The sequence below is a fragment of the Aethalodelphis obliquidens genome, unplaced genomic scaffold, assembly GCF_003676395.1.
Source record: "Aethalodelphis obliquidens isolate GAN/ISIS:26980383/991018 unplaced genomic scaffold, ASM367639v1 scaffold5, whole genome shotgun sequence".
NCBI classification, from domain to species: Eukaryota; Metazoa; Chordata; class Mammalia; order Artiodactyla; family Delphinidae; genus Aethalodelphis; species Aethalodelphis obliquidens.
In genome coordinates this window covers 47,916,112-47,941,354 of record NW_020837949.1, presented here as the reverse complement: position 1 = coordinate 47,941,354, position 25,243 = coordinate 47,916,112, and the positions used below count along the sequence as shown (strand labels likewise).

The 25,243-nt window shown below is 42.1% G+C and overlaps 1 protein-coding gene and 1 pseudogene across 3 annotated transcripts in view; both read right to left on the bottom strand.

The window, feature by feature from the left end:
- Positions 1-25,243, bottom strand: part of JAZF1 (JAZF zinc finger 1) — a 337,745-nt gene that overhangs the window by 37,403 nt on the left and 275,099 nt on the right. For all 3 annotated transcript variants that reach the window (XM_027102319.1, XM_027102320.1, XM_027102321.1), the window contains exon 3: positions 12,205-12,401. In XM_027102319.1, coding sequence (XP_026958120.1) covers positions 12,205-12,401 — 197 coding nt within the window. The remainder of the gene's footprint in view (positions 1-12,204; positions 12,402-25,243) is intronic.
- Positions 5,264-6,593, bottom strand: LOC113618284 (heterogeneous nuclear ribonucleoprotein A1-like; annotated as a pseudogene).

The following is a 25,243-nucleotide window of genomic DNA, read 5'->3' as shown; positions in this document are numbered from 1 at the left end:
AAATTCTCACTGTCTCATGGAAAGCAAAATATTTTGGATACTGGAAGACCCAGATGCTGTAACTTTCTATCGGAAACACTGATTCTGTGTCTTGAGACCCAGTGTCTGGCAACTAGTTCTTCATTTAATAAGTGTAGCAATTGTTTTATTTGACCATGCTATCGTTTCTGCAGAGTTCCAAAGCTGAGAATAAAGGATTCTGCTGTCTTTCTTCAACAGAGAGGAAATTCCAGAGATTTTCTTCTTAAACTACTGCGTGTATTTACTTCCTTTGTTCTTAAATGGCTTGTTTACAGCAAAGGAAATGCTCTTTGCTCTTTCAAGGAGTGAGTGGAAGTTGTGGGCTCCGGTTCCTCATTTCTGCCTGGGCCAACAACTTTTTTTTTTTTTTAACTGAGGTAAATCCAATGCACAGATCTTAAGTGTCTAATTCAGTTAGCTTGATAAATGTCTACCTTTGTGTAACCAACATTTCAGTCAAGATATGGACTATATCTCCATCAGCCCAGAAACTTCTCTTGGGTGCGACCCTTCCCCACATTCCCCGAGTCCACTGCTATTCAGATTTCCATCATTACGTATCAGCTACCGCTACTTGAATTTCATATGTACTCTTTGGTGTCTGGTTCCTTTCACTCAGTGTAATGTTTTTTGTTTTTAAATAAATTTATTTATTTTTGGCTGCGCTGGGTCTTTGTTGCTGCGCGCGGGCTTCCTCTAGATGCAGCGAGAGGAGGCCACTCCTCGCTGCGGTGTACGAGCTTCTCATTGCAGTGGCTTCTCTTGTTGCGGAGCACGGGCTCTAGGCACGCGGACTTCAGCAGTTGTGGCTCGTGAGCTCTAGAATGCAGTCTCAGTAATTGTGGCACACGGGCTTAGTTGCTCCACGACATGTGGGATCTTCCCGGACCAGGGATTGAACCTGTGTCCCCTGCATTGGCAGGTGGATTCTTAACCACTGTGCAACCAGGGAGGTCCCCAGTATAATGTTTTTGAGACTCATCCATGGTGGTTTCTTTTTTTTTTTTTTCTTTTGGTGTAACTGTACTTTGTTCTTCTTTTTTTTAAATCACTATAAATAGTATTCCATTGTATGGACATATCACAATTTGGTTATACGTGTACCTGGAGATGGCCTAGTTAACAGTCTGGGCTATTGCAAATAAAGCTGCCCTGTATATCCTTGCACCTGTCTTTTGTGGACGTATGCTTCCATTCCTTTTGGGTAAATACCTAGAGTGGCACTGCTCGGCCAACATCACTTTGGTTTTGAAGCCTGATGCCCTGGAGAACCTATATGACCTCTGTAGGGCTCTCCCTCCTTGGCCGGGTGGAGGAACAGTGACATCTGATGCCCTCTCCTCTCAGAGCAGCTTTGAGGATGTTTTCTGCCCTTCATAGGAAAGAGGGCAAGGAGTTTCCCGGACACTGTACTCAAAACTCACTGGTCCTGAAGACCTTGAGATGCCCTTTACATGGCTCTAAGACCTTGACATATCTTATCAGTGAGATGTTCAGTGGGGCATCTGACCGAGACGGTGCCTCCCCCAGATAGTGATGGCCTTTGGGCCTATGTGGGCGCATCCTTCAACAAGGGAGGGGAGAGAGCTCGTTGATAAGTGCGTGTATCTGCTAGAAACATCCAATATTCCATTTTCTTCACGCTCTGAAGTTCCACAATTAAAACGGTTATTATCGCTACCTTTACTAAAACAACAAGACAAACTATAAAAATTTGTAAACCTGCTAACGCTTTTACTTCTACCAGCTCTGGTCATAAAATGGTTATCTTAAAATGCTCCTGTATTTCTGATAACAAATAGTGTCATTTTTGTTCTCAGATATGACACTCTTTCCCCTGGAAAATATGCCCATGCCCAAAAGCACATCACTAGCAAATGCCACCAGTAATGCACATTCCTGGAATCAATCTTCTCTGAGGTTAGTACAGACAAAAAATAAACATGCACAAGTGGTCCTGGCCAGGGCTGGTGAAATACTGTCTAAAAGGGCAGGATTCAGTTAAGAGCACGAAATGTTTTCTTTGTTTTGAACGTGCTGTAGAGCTACTTCAAGAAGCCCTGACAGCCTGACATGTCGGCCATTTCCACCACTGACCCGGGGGTTCCTGAACACATTGGGTGCCTTGGATGCAGAATAGGGCTTTCAGAGCTAATGTCCTTTCTAAATTGGAGGTTTAAGTAGAGACAGTGTTAACACAAGCAGTTGTTTCCGTCCCTGTCTTTATCACATTAATCCTCATGGGGAGGTAGGCATTGTCTCCAATGTATACATGAGGAGGCCGAGCTTACAAAGGTTTAAGGCCATCTACCTCTCAAGCTGCAGAAGCAAGATTTGAATCCAGATCCCTCTGATGCCAAAAGCTCTCACCACTTTACCTCTATGTTCCCAGGGTTTTAGAAGATGGCCCAGAAGACTCCAGGTTTACAGAATACCTTCTGTCAACATATCTGGGTCTGCTTACGAATTCCCTAAGTTGACATACCATAAGGATCCTGCTCTAAAATTGTGTGCCCCAAATCACTTTCCCACTGATTTCACCTTATTCCAACTGCTCTGGAATTCACATTGCCTTACAATTTCTAAGACATTTTGTGGATGTGAATATATAGATTGTAACTGCACTACAACAGTATGGAAAGAATGACTCTATGTGTACCTCTATCTTGTCTAGCTAATCATCCATGCTAGTAATTTAGTCCACCTGTGTGTATGTCATGTTCATTAAGTGTCTGCTCTACATGTGTATAACCTGCTTCTACTAAGAGATGTAAGTTCTAATCCATAAGGGCTATGCCTTCTGCTTTTTTGTACTCCCAATACCTGGAACGGTGACTATAACAAAATAGATGCTCTATAAATTATGTGAAATGAGAAGATACCCCATCCTGGTGCTGTGGAAAACAGGGCCACTCACTTAGGGACTGCTGAACTCGGGCCAGTTTTCACTTAGATGAGCCTCGATTTCTTTTGTCTTTAAAGTGGTGTTAATAAATGGTGATGTGAATGTTTTTGTGCACTATGAAGATATAATCTATTATTATTACAGATCGGCATCGATTTGATTGCTTTCTTCAAGTCAAGAAAATGTTTTGTTTGGGAAGGTCTCTTATGAGTGATGTAGTTGAGGAAAAATAATTGAAGTACTATCTCGTCGTTGCCATCCTTACTCTAACCAACGCTTTGAGTAGTAAGAGATTAAAAATAAGCATCTGCATGATGCAGTGGGGAAGGAAGCAAATTAGCCACAAGACTGGACCATAACACTCAGGAAGCAGGATAAAAATTTTACAAGTCAATCAATGAAGAAGATGAAAGGCCAGTGATTAGAACAAAGCAGTATATAAACAAACGAGCAAACAAGTCATAGGCCAGGAAAGGGTGTGTTAGTGACCCTGCACATACGCAAGCCAGAGAGTACTGCAACATGAAGTCATTCTCCAGCGTAAGACAGCACGTTTATGTGAAAAGGGAAAAATAGAAATCAAGGCCATTTTCTCAATGGGAAGAGTGTAGAGAATGTTTTTTAGGCATTGTCCACATACTTAACTCTTTAGGGCAGAATCTGTTAGAAATACCAAAGCCTGGCCTCAGGACTTTATAAGTAGGTCACAAAGTTCAGTCAGGCTAAAATATTTCAATTTTCTTTTTTTCCGCCATTAAATAGGATGGGATTTATCTCTCTGAGCTTTTTCCTTCTGTTTCATTCTCTTCTTTTGGGTGGGTCGGGGGAATTATGTTAGTTTCGACCTCACCTTAGTTATCTTTTCCTCTCAGATTTTCTGCCTTTAGTAAGGCTGTTTAGGTGTATTTCATTTTCTAAAAATAAAGGGATTGGGGGAGAGTTCACCTCAACTCCACTCAGACAAAGCTTCTAAATGTCAAGCTAAATTCTGTCAGTTCTACCAGTCATTTCCATCCTGAGGGTAAAATTAATACTTCACTTTTTAAAATGATTTGCTGTTTATTAGTAACTCCGGAGAACTGCAAAATGTTATAATCTGAGCAACCTATTGCCAAAACTATAAAGGAATGTTAAAGGTCTACTCTCAGGCCAGATAGCAGGAGACACAGGAATATGAAATGAAACAACACAAGGCAGAAACTTAAATTACACATTTATAGATATAATCTGTGACTTCATGGTCGTTATAGGCTGCCTAAACAAGAAAACAAAAAAATTGGTTTAATTTCCTTTGGTACCTTTCTCTGGTTTAATACTTGAATTTTTCCCAAGTGGGCCAAAAAATATATGCAAATATTTTCCAGAAGAGACTGTGCAGTGCTATTATAACCAGAAATCCAGCCAACCCTTTCCACGGCTGCGCCACTAAGACAGAAGCAAGCATTTGTTCAGTCCCATTGGACTCATGTCTGGAAGCTAAGCAAGTAGATTACAGTAACTTTTCTCCAAGCAAAGTGGAATACAGGTTAACCCAGGCAAGAAAACACACAGCTGTGACAAGAGGGGTCCCATTTAAAAGCAGTGGTTTTCCAACTCTGGCTGTAGGTTGGAATTACCTAGAGAGAGGTTTTAAAAACCCCCAATGCCCAACCCACCAACTGGATCAGGGTCTCTAGAGTGGAGCCCATGGACAATTTCAGGATGAGCTTCTAACAGCTGGTTTGCAAGCCTGAATATTTAATAGCTGGCTCCCTGGAGTCAGCGCCAACTCACCCTTAAAGAAAACCCTGACTAAACTAAACTGGTAAGTTCTTCAGTTCTGACCTGCTATTTGAACGATGGAGTGGGGGTAAAAGTGAGGGTTACTGTGAATGAAGGTGAACCACAGTTCCTATCTTAATGTATTTTTGTATTTTAGGTTTAGAAGTAGTAACTGGGGCAGCTAAATGGCTGAAGGTCTAATGAGGTTTTTCTGGGTTTTTTTTAAAGACACAATTTATTCGGCGCCACGATCAGACTATTACATTTAGCAACCAACAGCATGGGTGCCAAACACAAACAAAACCTACATTAAACCCTTTGTTGGAAAAAAAAAAACAAAACCCTTTGTTGGAATGCTTTACACTTTCCACAGAACAGAAACGAAAAGAACCTGTTATACAATTAGTCACAAACACAGTCCTCGAGTTTTTTGCCCATACACATGAGTATCGTCTAAAACATGTCTTCTTTGTAGCATCTAGGCCCTGCCACCACTGTGCCTGGCGGAGTTCACAAATCTGTTGTAGCCTGTACCTTCCCCGTCACTTCTCTGGCTCTCCTCTCCTGCTAAACTTTGTTTCCTGCCAGTAATTAAAGCCTCCTGCCACTGCCGTAGCTCCTGCTGCTGCTGGAACCGCCACAGCCACCTTGGTTTCGTGGTTCGGCAAAGTATTGGCCTCCACCACCACAGCGGCCAGAACTTCTGCCTCCAAAGTTTCCTCCTTTCACGGGTCCAAAATTTGCAGATTGATTGTTGTAATTGCCAAAATCATTGTAGCTTCCACCACCTCCCAAACTGATTCCATCATTACCCAATCCATTATCGCCATCCTGCTGCCACCACAGCCACCGCCACCGTGGCTGCCACCAAAGCCAGCTGGACCACTGATGTTTCCTCCAAGACCAAAGCTGCCATTCCCACCAAAACCACCGCCACGACCACCATCAAAGTTTCCAGAACCACTTCGACCCCTTTGGCTGGATGAAGCACCAGCCATCTCTCGCTTAGATAGGGCTTTCCTTACTTCACAGTTGTGGCCATTCACAGTGTGGCGTTTCTGAATGACAATCTTGTCTACGGAGTCACGGTCATCAAAGGTTACGAAAGCAAAGCCTCTCTTTTTGCCACTGCCTCGGTCAGTCATGATTTCGGTCACTTCAATTTTTCTCATACTGTTCAAAATAATCTCTTCGGCGATGTTCTTCAGTGTCTTCTTTAATGCCACCAACAAAAATCTTTTTCACAGTTAAGTGGGCACCAGGTCTTTGAGAATCTTCTCTTGAGACGGCCCTCTTTGGTTCCACCACTCTTCCATCCACCTCGTGTGGCCTTGCATTCGTGGCCGCACCCACCTCCTCCACAGTGGCATACGTGACAAACCCGAAGCCTCTGGAGCGCCCGCTGTTTGGATCCCTCGTTACCACACAATCTGTGAGCGCTCCCCGCTGCTCCAAGTGGCTCCTCAGACTCGCATTGGTTGTCTCAAAGCTCAAACCTCCGATGAAGAGCTTCCGCAGCTGTTCGGGCTCTTTGGGAGACTCTGACTTAGACATGACGGCAGTGGAGGGGGGAGACGTCAGCAGTGCTTACCGTGCGTGCACGGGCAGAAAGGAGTAATCTACCGAACGTATCTCTAATGAAGTTTTTGAAAAGGTGTTAATATAATAATGATTAATGTGGAAATAAAGTACGAGTACACTGGAAAGACCTCATTTTTGGAAGTGACAGACACGGGACTTTGTGCAAATTAACCTTATTAAGCCTCTATTTCTTCAGTCTGTACATGGGAATTAATAATGCTGTCTCAGTGGGGTTGGTGTTAGGATTAAATAATCATACATAGGCATATATAGTAAAAAATCTAAGTTGCCTTTCCTTCTCAGTAGTTATACTCTAGATTATTATTACTTTTAAAGGAGAATGGTATGAATTGTTTTAATACTTTATTTTCAGGGAATTTAATCACGTTTATCTTTATTTATATATATATATTTTAATTGAGGTACAGTTGATTTACAATGTTGTGATAGTTTCAGGTGTACAGCAAACAGATTCAGTCATACAGATAGACAGATAGATAGATAGATAGATAGATAGATAGATAGATAGGTAGATAGATTTTTTTTCAGATTCTTTTCCCTTGTAGGCTGTTACAAAACATTGAGTATAGTTCCCTGTGCTATACAGTTAGGGCCTTGTTGACTATTTTATACATAGTGATCACATTTATCTTTAATTCTTTTTTTTAAAGATTTTTTTGATGTGGACCATTTTTAAAGTCTTTATTGAATTTGTTACAATATTGCTTCTGTTTTATGTTTTGCTTTTTTGCCCCAAGGCATATGGGATCTTAGCTCCCTGACCAGGGATCGAACCCACACCCCCTACGTTGGAAGGCGAAGTCTTAATCACTGGACAGCTAGGGAAGTCCCCTATCTTTAATTCTTTATCTCTGTGATTTAAACCAGGGTTGGCAAACTATGGCCTGTGGACCAAATCTGTAAATAAGGTTCCACAAAAACTTTTAGTGTTATGGAACACACCATGTCCACTTGTTTGCATAGTTCTATAGCTGCTTTCCTGCTACAGCACCAGAGGTGAGCAGCTGAAACAGAGGCCCCATCGCCTGCAGAGCCTGAAGTATTTACTATCTGGTCCTTCATAGAAAAGATTCTTGACCCACAATTTAAACCATTCTAAGCTTTCCTTAAGTGAATACTTTTTAAAAGTACATTAAAAAAGAACACAAAAAAATGAGGATAGGAAATGAAAAAAATGAGAAAAGAAGATTCCCCTAGGGTTTAGAAATTGCAAAATAAATCTTAGTTCCAGAATCCTTAAAAAATACTTGAAACTCTAGGATGAAACTGAGATCTAATTCTGTCTAGTCAAGAGAGTATATATATATTTTTATATATCTTTATTAGAATACAATTAAAAAATTTTTTTTAAATTTATTTTTTGGCTGCGTTGGGTCTTCTGTTGCTGCACGCGGGGTTTCTCTAGTTGTGGCGAGTGGGGACTACTCTTCGTTGTGGTGCACGGACTCCTCATTGCAGTGGCTTCTCTTGTTGCAGAGCACAGGCTCTAGGCACGTGGGCTTCAGTAGTTGTGGTGCATGAGCTCAGTAGTTGTGGTGCGTGAACTCAGTAGTTGTGGTGCATGGGCCTAGTTGCTCTGCGGCATGTGGGATCTTCCCAGACCAGGGATCAATCCTGTGTCCCCTGAACTGGCAGGCAGATTTTTAACCACTGCGCCACCAGGAAGTCCCTATTGGAGTATAATTGCTTTACAGTGTTGTGTTAGTTTCTGCTGTACAACAAAGTGAATCAGCTATATGTATACATATATCTCCATATCCCCTCCCTCTTGAGTCTCCCTCCCACCCTCCCTATCCCACCCCTCTAGATCGTCTCAAAGCATCAAGCTGATGTCCCTGTGCTATGCAGCAGCTTCCCACTAGCTGTCTATTTTACATTTGGTAGTGCATATATGTCAATGCTACTCTCTCACCTCATCCCAGCTTCCCCTTCCCGCCCTGTGTCCTCAAGTCTGTTCTCTACGTCTGCGTCTTTATTCCTGCCCTGCCACTAGGTTCATCAGTACCGTTTTTTAAGATTCCATGTATGTGCATTAGCATACAGTATTTGTTTTTCTCTTTCTGACTTAGTTCACTCTGTATGACAGACTCTAGGTCCATCCACCTCATTACAAATAACTCAATTTCATTCCTTTCTATGGCTGAGTAGTATTCCATTGTATATATGTGCCACACCTTCTTTATCCGTTCACCTGTTGATGGACATTTAGGTTGTTTCCGTGTCCCGGCTATTGTAAATAGTGCTGCAATGAACACTGTGGTACATGTATCTTTTTGAATTATGTTTTTCTCAGGGTATATGCCCAGTAGTAAGACTGCTGGGTCATATGGTAGTTCTATCTTTAGTTTTTTATGGAACCTCCCATAATGTTCTCCATAGTGGCTGTATCAATTTATATTCCTACCAACAGTGCAGGAGGGTTCCCTTTTCTCCACACCCTCTCCAGCATTTATTGTTTCTAAATTTTTTGATGATGGCCATTCTGACCGGTGTGAGGTAATACCTCATTGTGGTTTTGATTTGCATTTCTCTAATGATTAGTGACGTTGAGCATCCTTTCACGTGTTTGCTGGCAATCTGTATATCTTCTTTGGAGAAATGTCTATTTAGGTCTTCTGCCCATTTTTGAATTGTTTGTTTGTTTGATATTGAGCTGCATGAGCTGCTTGTATATTTTGGAGATTAATCCTTTGTCAGTTGCTTCATTTGCAAATATTTTCTCCCATTCTGAGGGTTGTCTTTATGTCTTGTTTATGGTTTCCTTTGCTGTGCAAAAGCTTTTAAGTTTCATTAGGTCCCATTTGTTTATTTTTGTTTTTATTTCCATTACTCTAGGAGGTGGGTCAAAAAGGATCTTGCTGTGATTTACGTCATAGTGGAGTGTTCTGCCTATGTTTTCCTCTAAGAGTTTGATAGTGTCTGGCCTTACATTTAGGTCTTTAAACCATTCTGAGTTTATTTTTGTGTATGGTGTTAGGGAGTGTTCTAATTTCATTCTTTTACATGTAGCTGTCCAGTTTTCCCAGCACCACTTACTGAAGAGGCTGTCTTTTCTCCACTGTATATTCTTGCCCCCTTTGTCAAAGATAAGGTGACCATATGTGCGTGGGTTTATCTCTGGGCTTTCTATCCTGTTCCATTGATCTATATATCTGTTTTTGTGCCAGTACCATACTAAGACAGTATATTTTAAAGAATACTTTATAAATGAAAATTTCTGCAAGATGACTATTACTTCTGCACCAGGAACGCATCCTGAATATGAAACTTGGAAGAGTGAATTTAGAAGGTAGAAACATGGAAAACCACTTATAACCTGGCAATGAAAGTGACTGAAACCACAGTAGTCAGGCAAAATAAGCCGCTCTCTCTAACTACAGGTAAAATAACATTTCAAACATTGAAAAATGTATACAGTCAAAATGGTACAGGGTAGGGTTTAAGAAACCATTTCCCCTGCTAATTTTTGATGTTTACATGGAATGTTATTCAAGCAGCAAATAACTTACCAATGATGCTGACAGACTGAAAATGATACATCTTTACCACAACATATATTAATTCTCTCAGTGGGAAATCGCTAAAATAGACAAGGTGTCAGAAAGATTTCTTTACGTCTGAAGGAAAGGAAATGATTCCATTTCTTCCAAACATTCTTACATGAAAAATAATAAACTCTCACTTTTAAAATGTCTTTATTTTCATGGGGTTCTAAAGCTCCCATTATTAATTGGGGAGGTCATGGTTATCTGGTGCTCGCTATGAGTCAATCCATATTAAGTCAGGTCTAAAACACAGCCAGGTATAAAACTGCCCCCATAATTCACATTATATATGAATAAATATTCATAGAAATACTCAGAAAAGAGAATTGAAGAATTACACTACACTATCATGGCATTCCTTAGATCTACACAGTAAATGTTACGCAGAGATGCTGGAAAGTAAATCTTCACGAAATAAAATGTAAGAGAAACATGGTGGTCTATCTAAAGAAAGGGACAAATGCCCAACACAAATGAAACCAACTCATCCTCTATAGAATGACCTCCGATTCTGTTCCTGAAGCAACTGGTTGAAGACTCTGGACCACAGAGACGAACATTTACTGAGTGTTTAAGGCATGCATATCTATCACGTTTAAATCTCGCACAGAAACCTAAGTAATTGGTATCATCAGTGATTTGTAACGGGCGAAGTTCGGTAGGAACTCAGTCTGTCTGCCTTGCGCACCTATCCTGTCTTCAAAATGTCCAGTCCTGATGGAACACGGGGTATCTGCCAACCATGAGCCCCCAGAGATGCCCCTAGAAAAAGAGGTCCTCTAATCAAAGCGACTAAATTTGGAAAGCTTTCTAAACCCTCCTCTTGGAGAATAACAGTGTATATATTAAAGCCCTGTATTGAAGAAACCAGTTTACTTTTGTCTAACCCAACATTTCCCCAAACTTATTAGGGAATCCCTTTTCCCAATCACTATTTTGTGAAAGTTATATTCTGAAACACTGAGAAATATGACTGCGGTCACCTCCCTTGATGGGAGATGGATAAAAGAGAAATACATAAACTGTAAGAGAAAAATAAACATTTTCACCCATGGTCAAGGGGCAATGCTACTGAAGTGATGGTGTGATTCTAAGTGGCTTCTTTTTGCTCTTAGGATGACACCCTAAGTGCCCTGGTCCCTGCAGACCTCCTTGGCCTCATCTAACAAACACCCCACCACCTGGCCAACCTTCAGTACCTGGACCTGCCAGGCTCCCCATCATGGAGCCTTTGAAAAATGCTGTCTGCTTGGCTGGATGCGCCTTCTTTCCCTCTTTCCCTACTTACCTTTCAGGGAAGTCTTTCCTGACCCTGTCAAGCCCTTCTCTGTATGCTCTCCTATCACTGAGTTCTTCCATATATCGAGTTTATGGTTACAATGTTATATTTACTGGTGTATTTATTGGATGAATGCCTGTCTATACCCCTATGGGAGTGAGGGGAAATATATTCCCTGTGCTCAGATGCAAAAAAGAAGAGGAGGGGACCTTTCCAGCCTCTTTCTACCATCTTCTATCACTGCTGACTTAACGGATCTCTTACTTGGGAGAAGGTTCTGAGCATGTTCAGCTCAGGGCCTGGGCGCACTCTGGTCTGCTCCCAGGCAGGCAAGCTTCGAAGGAATGTTTGGGAATAAGTTCAACTCAGGGAAGACAGTTGTTACAGATGCTAGCTAGCTCTATTCTGCAGTTTAGCCTTATGCAGTAATAAAGTCGATTTTAATCTTCACCTCCGAGTCTTGTTTTATTTTTCAAATTGCTTCCATTCGGGAGGGGAAGGCAAGAAGGAGTGTTCTCGTTGGCCCCCTAAAATGCCAACATCTTCCACTAGGCCTCAGTCCATCAGGAAGAATAGGGAGGGGTCTCCTTGGGCTCACTACTATAGCTCAGGCCGGGCACATGGGAGGCACTCTACTTTTTTAAAATTAATCATCCTCTCATGGAAAATTTCTTAAATAAGCAAAAATAGGGAGAATGGTATGACGAACCCCTATGTATACGTCACCCAGCTTCAACAATAATCAGCACATGGCAATAAACAACATACAATCGATCTTGTTTGATCTACTTCTCAACCTGACCGAAGCAAATCCAAGACACTGCATCACTTCATACATAACAAATAGTAAAGGCTTGAAAACATATCTGTAAAACCATCATCACATGCATATTATAAAGGATAATTTATAAATATTTCTTCCATAATAAATAGATGAATGAATCAGCAAACGCTATAGGGACCAGTAAAGGGTCAAAGAAGAGGTGGCTCTGAATCATGATCTGTCCCCGGCCCCCAGCACACCGCGCGCGCACACACACACACACACACACACACACACACACACACTCCCCACGGGCCAAGCCACTCACCGGTTGGAGTGCTGCTGCGGAATGAAGAGGAGGGGGTGATGGGCGGGGTCACGGGGGGAGTAAGGCTTCCGCTGCTGTGGCGAGGCGGCGTGGACACATTCCCTCGAGACACGGAGCTGGACAAGGTCAGCGAGAGCTTCGGCTGAATCTTCTTCTTTAGGGACTCCTGCTCTCGGCGGGCAGCGTCTGTCATGAACCTGCAGCAACAGTGGAAGGGACCATTTATAAGTACAGAGCCGGAGGATTATGACAGTGAACTCGAGTTTGACAGGCGCTCCACCCTGGGAAAGGGGCTTATTCACAGGTCCCAACTTCAAAAACTCATAACAGTTGCCCTTTTCCTACATGATGAAATTATCTTCTAGCTCCTTGTTTTAAAGTTCCTCAAAGTCAGGATCCTTTCTTCCCTGGGCAAATCCTCTGTGCAGGAAATGGATACACATAGACTCCGTACTCACTACACTGCCTTCAGTTACAAGACTGCCTCTCTGGGAAGGTCCTCTCGACCCTCAGAAGGTACACCTGCTCTCGAAGTTCCCCAACCACCCCCAGCTCCAGAGGACTTCCTTCATCTGTAGGGTGGTAGGATTTATTGTTCGTGCCACTGAACATCTACGGCTTCATGAAAACTTTGATTCTTTTTTGTACTCTGGATTCTCATATCGTTATTTGGGTTTTTAACACTTCCTAGGCTGACTGAAGGTCTTGTCTCCCCAGCCATTAGCTGAAAAGAAAGGACCCGAGTCCCTATCATCTTTGCTAGCACGCTGCCAGGCCCATCTTAGCAAACATTTATCAAATGACTGAACAAACCTGCCCAAGCACATTCAATAAGAGGGTACGAGCACTGTACCAGGAGGAAGATCACGGAGAAAGATCTGTTCATGTTGTGATCTTATTACTCATAAAGGGAAAGGTGACTTTTCAACACTTCTCTTATGCTAGTTATATTCAAACTTTGTTCTTTTCTCACTGTTTAATCTAGCATTTCATAAATTCATGTACTAAGAGATTCAAAACAATCTATGAAATGGTATCTCCTACCTAAAGAGCAAATGTCAACTGCATTTTTGAAAACTGCGATGAAAAGCCTAATGAATAGAGCATATGAAAATGTTTAGGTGAAAAAAACATACACTTGTGCCCACTGCCTAAGCGAAGAACCAGACCATAACCATACCTCTCAACTCCCCTCCGTACCCCACCCTCTCACCAACTGTGCTTTGACTATTTTAATACAATTCATCGTAAACTAATTCCATTGCACTTAAACATGGTATTTTACCCAACCCATTTCACATTCTGCCTACAAAATTCCTTTGTATTTGTCTTCATTACACTGCGGCATTTTGTAAGTCAGCAGATAGCTCTCATGCCTGGTAAAAGCTTTGAGTTGCTCAAACACCCAATGAAAAAATGTTACCATGGAGTTACAGTGTCTTAAAATGTCTACTTTTACACTTGGAACATGGCTGGCACATTTCTTAAAGGGCTTTTGCAATATAATCTATATGCATAAACTGGATTTTATATGTTGAACCAAACTGTAATAAAGCTACAAGTTTTGCCTTGAGCTCTTCGGTTTTGTGCTACAAGATGGTGATGATTTAAAAAGAAGAAAGGAATGACAATGTAAAACAGAATTGTTTGCACCCGGCAGCCACGTACTCATTTATTTTCAGATGTAAAGTTGGTTCTGTTGCTCTTAAAACTTCTTTTTTCCCTCCTCATAAACCTCTACTCAAAATCTGGACTATAGAGAAAAGCAGGAACTGGTGCTTTCGTTTATTATTCTAAGTACAACTGCTAACTGGCATACAGCTGAGCTTCTTCAACTGGGGTATGCAGTGCACCAGGGAGTGGGTGAAACCACAGGCTAAACATATTGCTTCTTCCAGGAAGACCAAGTGTTTTCAGTGTAGGTCATTCAAGTTAGGGTTTTTTTCCTCAATGTATTTATTTTATTTATTTATTTTTGGCTGTGTTCGGTCTTTGTTGCTGCGTGCGGGCTTTCTCTAGTTGCAGTGAGCGGGGGCTACTCTTCGTTGTGGTGCGTGGGCTTGTCACTGCGGTAGCTTCTCTTGTTGCGGAGCATGGGTTTCAGTAGTTGTGGCTCGCAGGCTCAGCAGTTGCGGCGCACGGGCTTATTTGCTCCATGGCATGTGGGATCTTCCCGGACGAGGGCTCGAACCCGTGTCCCCTGCATTGGCAGGCGGATTCTTAACCACTGCACCACCAGGGAAGCCCTAAGTTAGTTTTTTAAATAGGAAAATCAACACAGATATGCTATGGAGTAGAATGAAAAATTTACATCTTGCATCTTAGTTAAAAGCATGGGACTTGGAGTCAGGCAGGCCAGGGTTCAAATGCTGGCTGTGTGACTTACTATGTGACTCGAGGCAAGTTGATGAACCTCTCTAAGCCTCAGCTTTATTCTCTGAAAAATGGGACTAATAATTGTAGATAGAAGGTTACCATACCTCTTTTCCCTTTCTATAAGAGACTTTGATCTTTGGTTAACTCTGGTAACCTGCCAAGACGGTGAGTCCAATATGCTACAGGGCAACACTGCTTATATTAAGACTGACCCCCCCAACTGGTAAATGACATCTGGAGGGGGAGGAGCTAGAAACCATCTGTCCACACCTGTTAGGAAGCCAGAGCTCTGGGCTTCCTGAGCGCCGTGATCTTGCCCCTGAACATGCCCCTTGCAGAGAACTGGGGAGCGTGTCCAGGGAGCGTTATAAGAGCTTTGATTCCAGGGCAGCTCCCATCTTTGCCCGAGGGGCATCTTCCATCTGTATCTGGATAGACTGCCATGTGTACCAGTAAGGACTTCACAGAAGGTGTGACGCGGCCCTGCTGGCAGGCTGTGGCTCTGCCTTTTATCTCTCTGAAAAGACCCAGCGCCCATGGCGGCCTCTGGTCATCTTGTGAGTCTGAATATTCATGGTGGAGGAAGGTCACCTGCTGGTGGAAAAGGCAATAATAGTGCTGACTTCAGAGGACTGTTGTGAAGATTAAACGAGGCAGCAGTGCCTGTCATGTAGGAAGTGGCTGTTATTATTATAGAAAGCTTCATAAATGTGGTCTCATCTGTATATTCCATCTACCTTACTCCAAGTTTCTTGAGGATGCACTGCATGTCTATGACTCTGAAAGCACCTGGTTCATGCCTCATGTATAGTAGGATGGGATGTGGAATAGCTGACCAGGAATCAGCCCAGAGAGTGCATAGAGAGTGTCAGAAAGAAACTCCTGCCAGAGAGAGCGAGCTAGCAAGCTTTGCAGGCTTTGCAGTGTCTTCTCTTACTCTGGTTAAAAAGTATAAAAATATCACAGCTCACAGTTTTTATTGTAAAATAAATACTCTCCTACAGCTCAGAGATACAAACAACTATAAACAACCACGACAATGTGCACACACATATCCCTCACCTTCACCCCCTCATGGATTTGGTTGGCTATGGACAGCCATCTATTTTTGGCTTGTGTCTGCTAAGTGTTTTCTAGAAGCGAGAACGAGGCACCATGTTAAAAGCATTAAACATGAAACTCATAAAACACTTCTGCCAACGCTTCTCTCTCTCCACTCTCCCTCCTTCTCCCTTGGATTGGTGGTTATGAACTTGCAGCTATACCCATAAATCAAGGCGAGCTTGCCATACCAAGATCCACAGCTGCAGAATTTATTCCTGGTGACAACACACACACACGCATGGGCATAAGAACGCCTTTGGAGCGCTGGATAACGTTCACCAGTTTCTCCCTTGGCAGTGTTGCACTGTTCCTCTTTCACTTATCACCCATGACTTCACCTATTTTTTGGAGACTTGTTTAAACCTTAAAGTTTTCAAGCAATGTTCCATCAATACAGTTGTCTGTCAAAAGATGGGTGGATTCCCAATGGCAAAGAATCACCTGGGGAGACAAGTTTATAAAGAACCTGATGAGGCAGAATAAATAAAGGCTGTGACTGCAGCCAAGGACTGGACTTAAGTTGGCTCTGAGCATTTTCCACCTTCAAGGGCAGCTGCACTTCGACATATCCTTGAAGGACCAGAGCCCAGATCTTTCCTTCATCAGGATTAGAAATGTTTCCCCTGTATTCCCAGATGAGAGAGAGCTCAGGCTTGGGAAGCCACACCACTCTGTGGTCTGATTAGTTTTTCTCAGTGGATTTTGACATGACTCGTGATCTTCTCTGAAGCCCTCAGTCATCGCAGCCAACATGGGGTTTTAGAGCAGCGAGGAACCTGGATGAGACAGGTCACCTCATCCAACCCCCTCATTTTTCACAGTAACTGGGAAATGAGGTGAAGGGGGCTGTTCAAGGTCACTTTGCTGGCTGGTGGCGGAGCTGGCATCTGAGAAGTCAGCCGTGGGACCCTGTCGAACGTTCCTGCTCTGCCAGGCTGCCACTGGCACAGCAAAGAACCCTGAGCTTTCTTGTGTTAGCTGGAGAGTCATGGTTAAGTTGAAAGGGGTTAAGGAGCTGAAGCTTAGGGCCTGAGGAAATGCAGAGGAAACCCCTCAGGGGTTTACACGTTGGAAGTGGGGCAACTGGAAGAGCAGGGGCCTTCATCCTCCCAGGGTCTGCCAGTTCTGCTCTGTGGGGTCCCTTGGCTCCTGGGGGCCCTGGATTTGTAGCCTCACTGGGCTGTGATGCAGGGAAGGCTCGCTGTGCCCACGTCCCTGAATTCTTTCTGCTTTGCAATGGCAACTGTTCTGAGTACTCGTGTGCCGGTGCGGGCTTATGCTGGCTCGTGAGAGCTGATCATTAAATTTTTAGGGATTTAGGCCAGTTGTTAAACATACCCATTATTAAAAATTAAATTATGTGATTGGGAGTTTGGGATTGACATGTACACACTGCTATATTTAAAATAGATAACAATCGTATGATATCCCTTATATGCGGAATCTAAAAAGAAATGATACAAATGAACTTATTTACAAAACAGAAACAGACTCACAGACTTAGAGAATGAACTTATGGTTACCAGGGGGGAAGGGATAGTTAGGGAGTTTGGGATCCACATGTACACACTGTTATATTTAAAATGGATAAACAACAAGGACCTACTGCATAGCACAGGGAACTCTGCTCAATGCTATGTGGCAGCCTGGATGGAAGGGAAGTTTGGGGGAGAATGGATACGTGTATATGTATGGCTGAGTCACTTTGTTGTGCACCTGAAACTATCACAACATTGTTAATTGGCTATACTCCAATGTAAAATAAAAAGTTAAAAAAATAAAATAAAATAACCAACAAGGACCTACTGTATAGCACAGGGAACTCTGCTCAATACTTTGTAATAACCTAAATGGAAAAAGAACTTGAAAAAGGATACATGTATATGTAAAACTGAATCACTCTGCTGTACACCTGAAACTAACATCGTTAATCAACTAAATTCCAATACAAAATAAAAATAAATAAAAAATAAATTATGTGAACTTAAAATTAAAACAAGCATATTAAAAATAAAGGTAACAGGGCTTCCCTGGTGGCACAGTGGTTGAGAGTCCGCCTGCCAATGCAGGGGACACGGGTTCGTGCCCCGGTCCGGGAACATCCCACATGCCGCGGAGTGGCTGGGCCTGTGAGCCATGGCCACTGAGCCTGCGCGTCCGGAGCCTGTGCTCCGCAATGGGAGAGGTCACAACAGTGAGAGGCCCGCGTACCGCAAAAAAAAATAAATAAATAAAATTTAAAAAATAAAGGTAACAATACACAAGGTTTATCAGTTCTTATCATTTTCTTTCATTTTACTATTATCTATGCTATTTAGGTTATTTACATTAATAATGTCATATCTATTTGGTAGAATACTATATGATGCTGTATGCTACTGCACATTTCTTCCCAACTCTGTTCAGCAATGTAACGTTGGTTGCTTGAAATTGGCCATGATGGGAGTACTTAAACCATGGAAACTGGCAAATATTACAAATCAGGGTTTTCTCCCCACCCCAAGAGTCAGTCGTTAAACATTTACCAGTATACCTGTAGTTATTATTATTATTTTTTTAATATGGAAAGAAAGCATTTGAACCAGGCTCCTTGCCTATTCACTAAAGGAGCTAATCGGGGAAGGGATGAAGGATGGATAAAGGAAGCCTTCTTTTCCTTTTTAAAAGTATAAAAATAAGACTTCTCATTAAAGAACACTTATAGAAAAATTTTTAGGGATTTGTGACTTGTGCTTAAAAACATTTTTAAAAATTCGGTAATACACACACAATTGAGGGTACGTATTTACAAGCACAGTTTAAAGAAGAATAAAATGACACTCCATGTACTCACCACTCAGCTTATGAAAAATTTTTTTACCAGAACCTTTGAAGTTTGCAGATACAACTATGGTTGATTTTTCAGGGTATTTTCCTTCTAGTATTGCTTTTCTACACATAGACTGAACTGGATATTTCTTAAATAAAAAAAAAGTCACTTGAGGGTTCATTCACTGTTGACTAACAGCCTGCAAATCTGTGGTGAGGCAAAGTCATGTTTTCCTTTTGAAACTGAAACTGCCATAAGATTAATTTTAACCTTCCTACAAATCAGAAATGCCCAAATTACTTTAATTTAATATGGTCATTTGCAGTAATATTTGTTATTGCTTGGGGAAGTACATATTCCTTAAGTAAATTTTCAAGACTCCATTATAAATCTTTTAAATCCTTAGACCACAACGTTCATTCAGTCTGACATATTAAACGTGGAAACATGACTATAACACCGCAGGGGGAAAATGTCAAATTGCTGGTCCATGGAGACCAGTTTCAACCACAAACTCAGGAAATTTACAGAGTTGGCTGGAGCCCGGGCAGAGCCCGCCCTGCACCTCACTCTCCGGCCAAACACCTGAGCCCAAGTGTCTTGCTGGGGCAAAACCACTTGGCTTCCGCCCGCTCTGGAGAACCCAGTGATGCAAGTGACCACTAGAAATTCGAGCCTCTCTCAGAAAAACCCGACAAGAATCCAAACTCTGAGATGCATGGCGTGGTTTGGTTGTTATTATAAGACTCTGAAGAGGCCGGGTAGTCCAGAGGCCGGAGCTGTGTGTCAGGAGGCTCGTTTTGGGGAGAAGAAGTGGGTGGCCTCTGGAAGTCCCAATGCTCCCCCCAACCCCCGGTCTGGCCCTGGTTTTTCTACTTGTTAAAACTGAGCAGTTTTGGTTTTATGGTTATAAGAAATATATCACCCCTATGTTCCTTCCCAGCTCCAACAGTCAATGATTCCCGCAGGCCGTGTTTCCCAAACTTTTTTGACCTCAATCCATTATAAGAAAGCCTGTACACACACATGTATAATTAGGTCCACAATCGGCAATTTTGAAATCTCTAGAGCTCTGAAAATTGGAAAGTTTCTTATGTTTGACAGCAAAACTCACGGGGGGACCAACCCTGCCATGAACTACTTAAAGGCTATTTACACACTTTATTTATTGTATTTAGTGTGAGTATTTATATGCTTCACTGCACAAACATCAGTGTGTTTGATTACAGGGGGCTGCCCTGGACCCTGTAGGGAGAGTTTTGTAATAGGCAGTATTTGCACCATATTGTCTTTCTGAAATTAGAAGAACTATGACTTGTGAAACGTATCTGGGCGCAAAGACAAAGCATTTTTTTTTTTTTTTTTGCGGTACGCAGGCCTCTCACTGTTGTGGCCTCTCCCGTTGCGGAGCACAGGCTCTGGATGCGCAGGATGCGCAGGCTCAGTGGCCATGGCTCATGGGCCCAGCCGCTCCGCGGCATGTGGGATCTTCCCGGACCCGGGCACGAACTCGTGTCCCCTGCATTGGCAGGCAGACTCTCAACCACTTCGCCACCAGGGAAGCCCAAGACAAAGAATTTTTATGTAAACATCTGAAACAAAAATTTCTTGAAACAATCCTTACTACCTGTGATACACTCTGATATTTTTCTATTCTATTTGATTTTAACAAAATATCCTGGTCATGACCACCACACTAATTTCTTGACCTACTAATAGGTCACGGCCTGCTGTTTGAAAATATTAGTGTAGCAGTTAAGAGGTGGGCTTTGTAGGCAGACTGTTTAGATGCTAATTTCTCCTCTATATTCTCCAGCTATGTGACCTTGGGCACGTTACCTAACCTCTCTGTGCCTGTTTTCTTACCTATAAATGGTGAAAATAATAAGGGCTATCTTACAGAGTTGTGAAGATGAAGTGAATTAATACATGTAAAGCACTTGGAATAGGGCCTGGCACTCGGTGTTTGACAAATGTCATATGAACGACTCTTGTTCTGCAAATCCTAACTCACAAATCTTTCATTCTGACACTTAACGTCGCAGTTTGGTTACTTCTGAGCTGAACTACTAAGTATTAGGATAAGTATTGCCATCATGAGTTCTGCTGATTCTGAAAGCAACAAGCCACCTTCACTGTTTCTGCATGCATTGATTGATTAAATTACTGCTTCAATCACAGGCAAATTTGAAAAAGGTAGTTACAGTAGCTGGAATACAAACAGATGGTTCCTCTCCTTAAGGACAACGTGCTGGGAGGTGGAGCATCTATAAACCCACACACCTCCTCTTCTTTACTTCTCTGCCTTGATTTCTTGAGAAGAAGCCAACTGTAGAAGGCCCTTCTAGCAGGACAGGCAACAGGAGCACAGCTACTTGATGGAAAGGTGTTTTTCTATGCAGTTATAGGCTGCCCTCTACTTGGGAGATTCATAAAGTCACACAAGGCTCAGATGTGGTCCACAACCAGACCTCTGTACAAAGTACCACATCCAACTACTTCATTTCAAGCTCAAAAGCTTTGATCTGCCTTTTCAATGGCCCTTTGGGCATTGCCATATTTTGGTGAAAACCAGTTTGTGAAACCAAGAAAGCTTCTAAGGAAAGCTGCTAGGAGCTGGCAGATAGACCACAATTCTAAGCACTCGCAAATCTGCTAACTCATCGCTCCGGACAGTGGGATCTCTGACCTGACAAGGACAACAATCGATCTTTCCAGTGGAGAGTACCTTAGGGATTTTCCTTTTCTCCAACTATTACGACACGCAATCCAGGACAAGGATGGACGGAAAGCCAGTAAGGAAGCAGAATGATCCGTAAGACATTCGAATAGAGGCTATGGGAATAATGGCACATTTCATCATGTGATCATGTGTGGTCCACATGTCAGAGGACCTGGCTGTTCTAGGTCTCAAAGTAATGATGGCTTTCAGAACACACATCTGCTAATAAATTCATGGGGTGGCTCCTCTCATTTTAGCAACTTAAAGCCACAGTGAGGTTGAGGGGTGTTTGGTTAGAACAGCTGGCCAGTGAAACATGACCTGCTGGCAGCAAGTGGAGTGACTGCTTGTCTGCGCCCCTTCCTTAAGAGAAGGGCCTTTCCTGGTGATCACGGAACTTAACGAATGCTCTTCTTTTCAAATACAAAAGACAATTTGGACTCCCAAGTAACATTAATTTCAGAAAGTTTCTAGTAATGTTTTGAACAATCATATGTTTCACTTCTCATCCCAGAGCTATTTTTGCCTTCACAATCTGAGGCCTGTGGGGTGGATTTTGAAGCTTCATAAAATTTTTCGCAGTGTCACCAAAACTCAGAGCCTCTTTTAATAGGCTGCTGTTAAAAAGTTAATGCAAAATAATAAAACTAAAAGAAGCACCAGAAGAAAACCCACACCATCTAATCAGATCAGTTTGGCACTTAACTTGTGAGGGGTTTGTGTGTTTGTGTGTGTGAGATTTTCATCTGATATTCACATGGGTTGTGGGCATAATTTGTGAAGCACCACCAATGAGTCAGATTTGGTTCTTGGGTACCAAACCAAAACCAACAGATTTACTGCATTAAGTGAGACACCTTTTTTCTTCCTCCCTTTTCTTTACTAAGTTTACATGTGATACATACAGGAGGATATAGTTCCTGGACTTTGAGGAGTAGTTCCAGTCTAATTTGCACAAAAGAAATTAACACCAGGGCAAGCCAATTTCATATCAAACATTGTAGCTAGTTTATTAAGAGTTCACCTTATTTTGGGGGACAGAGAGAGGAGAAAAGAGAAGGACATAGAAAAAAAGAGAAGAGGTGATCTTCCTCTTAACTACTCTCTTGACAACTATATTTCTTTCTTTTTTTTTTTTTTATAGAGCAGCTATAGTATAGCTTGAGTATTCTAAAACTTTAAAAAAATATTTATTTAGGGACCTCCCTGGTGGCACAGTGGTTAAGAATCCGCCTGCCAATGCAGGGGACATGGGTCGAGCCCTGGTCCGGGAAGATCCCACATGCTGTGGAGCAACTAAGCCCATGCGCCACAACTACTGAGCCCGTGCTCCGCAACAAGAGAAGCCACCACAATGAGAAGCCCGCACACCGCAATGAAGAGTAGCCCCCGCTCACCACAACTAGAGAAAGCCCACACATAGCAACGACCCAACTCAGCCAAAAATAAGTAAATAAATAAATAAGTTTATTTAATAACTAACACTCGGTTGCCCATTTCTATTGCCAAGTGGTACACCTTATCTAACTACCACCTACCATCACCAGCCTCTCATTAAAAAGAAAAAGCCATTGTAACATAAAATATAGAAAGGACATAATCTTGGAATAAAATAATCCTTTCATGAGAAAGACTGTCCTTTATTCTGAGATTATGATAACAGTAGAACAGGGGAAGAATAAATGTACTTAACTTTTTTTGAGATGCAGAGAAGCTACAATATAAAATTTAATTTTATTATTTTGTAATCACATCATATGTACATTGTAATATACTGTTTATAATAATATGTTGCTTATAACTATTCTCTAGATACAAGTTATTAATAATATCCAACTTTATTTTCTATCATGGCCATTGTTAAAAATTCAGTTTCAAGGAATGTTGACTAAAATGGAACTATTAAATTTAGGAGGAATCATTTGCAATACGCTGCAAACTGAAAGAAGCCAAATACATGAGCACCCAAACCCGGGGCTTCTCCTTTCCCAGAGCTTGGAGAAACAACACACAGGGGCGGTGGGTGCTGGATGCCCCTGCTCCTGGGCCCCACACATCCTAGGCAACTTGGAGACTGCAGACCAACAGAAACACCCTTATGAACAGCATCATTCAAAGACTAGTAGCTGTCTGTGAAGAGTACTTAAGAATTACTTTTTTTAAAAACCGATAATCTCTTTCCCGGAATTTTAGCGCTCAAATGAAATTCATGCATGGAGGCTAAGTAACTGCAGTAATGAACAAAATCCCATCCCTGAATACCATTATTTTGTATATTCCCAGTAAATACTGGGTATTTTCTCACAACAAAGGAATAATATAGTTAATCTACCTTAATGAAATCTCTGGTTCAGGTTCCAGCAATCACTACTTAAAGCCACAGGTCAGCGTAAATTATCAGTGAAGCAATTAATTTTGATTTACTTTAGCCCGAATAGAGTAAACCGTGGTCTCTTTCATCGTCAATGCCAAGAATAAAAACCACTTCTGAAAACGAAGCCCACAAATCTCTGGTTTGACGGCCAACTGGAATATCCCTCTGTTGGCAACTCTCTATCATCCTTTCCATTCCTTTTCTACTTTCATCGAATTGGAAATAACTATGGCTATTCCTTACACATGGTTTTCATTGCTAATTTGACATCCGTGTAAAAATCAATGAACAAAACAAAGAAGCTGTATTTTATGAGGTTTTGTGGTACAAAACTACAAATAGCTTTTGAGTTTCCTTGTTTTGCCTCTTCTGGAAGTAAATTAACTGAGTTATTTGAGGTTTCCATGTAAACTGCTAATGAGATGATGCATAATTCTCCTCATAAGCTGGGAAAAGTTTAAAAACTAAAGAAAAAAAAATTGGATTTAAGTCTCCAGAGTTTTAGTTCCAGTATCATTAACAGCTGTGAACACAGCTTGGTTGAAAGTCTAGCTTCTGGGGGCAAACTCCTTATTTAGGTATTCAAGCTTCGGCAAATTATTTACCCTCTCTTGTCTTGGGATCCTCATTTATAAAACAGAGGTAACCCTAACACCTACCTCATGGGGGTTATTGTCAAGATCTCGCTAGATAAAAGCATGAAGAGCACTTGGCTCAGCATAATACTGCACATATGTCAGGAGGCTGCTCAGACTCTTGCTATTTCCATGGTGTTGGCCCTATGCCCCTGACTCTCACCCAGGAATTATGTCAAAAATGTAACAGTCATCTGACTGGATAATTCTTATGTAAGAGGTCATTTGTGCAGGGAACCTATGCAGTCCAGTCTACCTAAGATGGACTTAGACAGAAATCTAAGTCTGGGGTCAAAAGTCTCTGTTTCCAAAGAAAAGCACTTCTCTGACGCTGCCATGACCAACCCACTTAGGTCGGCTCTTCTGACCAAGTGGGCTGGGTGACAGTCAACGTTTAGTTAAGACAAGTGACTTGGAGTGAATCTAGAACCAGGGGATGGGGTGGACTGGAGGACTCTGGCTAAGGAGGCTTTGGGTTGAGAAAGAGGAGAGGAAGCGTGTGAGATGGAAGAGGACACTCAATGTCAGAGGAGATCTCACACAGGTAGGGTTTGTTTATGCCAGGGACGGCACGCACAGTGTCTCCAGTGTCACTTATAATCCACTCGGCCCATGAGAGCCATTGCAACTCCATCCCAGCCCTTTTCCCTGTGCTGTTTATGGATTCAGCCTTAGAATCTTCCTTTTCACCAGCCCTAGGTTGCCACTATCCACTGATTAAGGTGATGTATAAGTTGAAAGTTTGTGCCATCTCTGACTTACACATTTCCCCCAATATCCGCTGATATTTCCACTAATATTTCAGCTAATATCCCACCCGAGGCATATTCTAACTCAGTTGGTACATGCATTATCCATCCTCAGAGAATCAGGGAGCAACGATGGCAGACAATACACTTAATAGCTGAGAGAGAAAGCTGACTTTGTCCAAGATGAGAACTGTCCCCAAGTGAGGCAAGGATATTCAGCACACATTCAGATAACTGCATGCATTCATGAATACAATTACAGGGCCAACT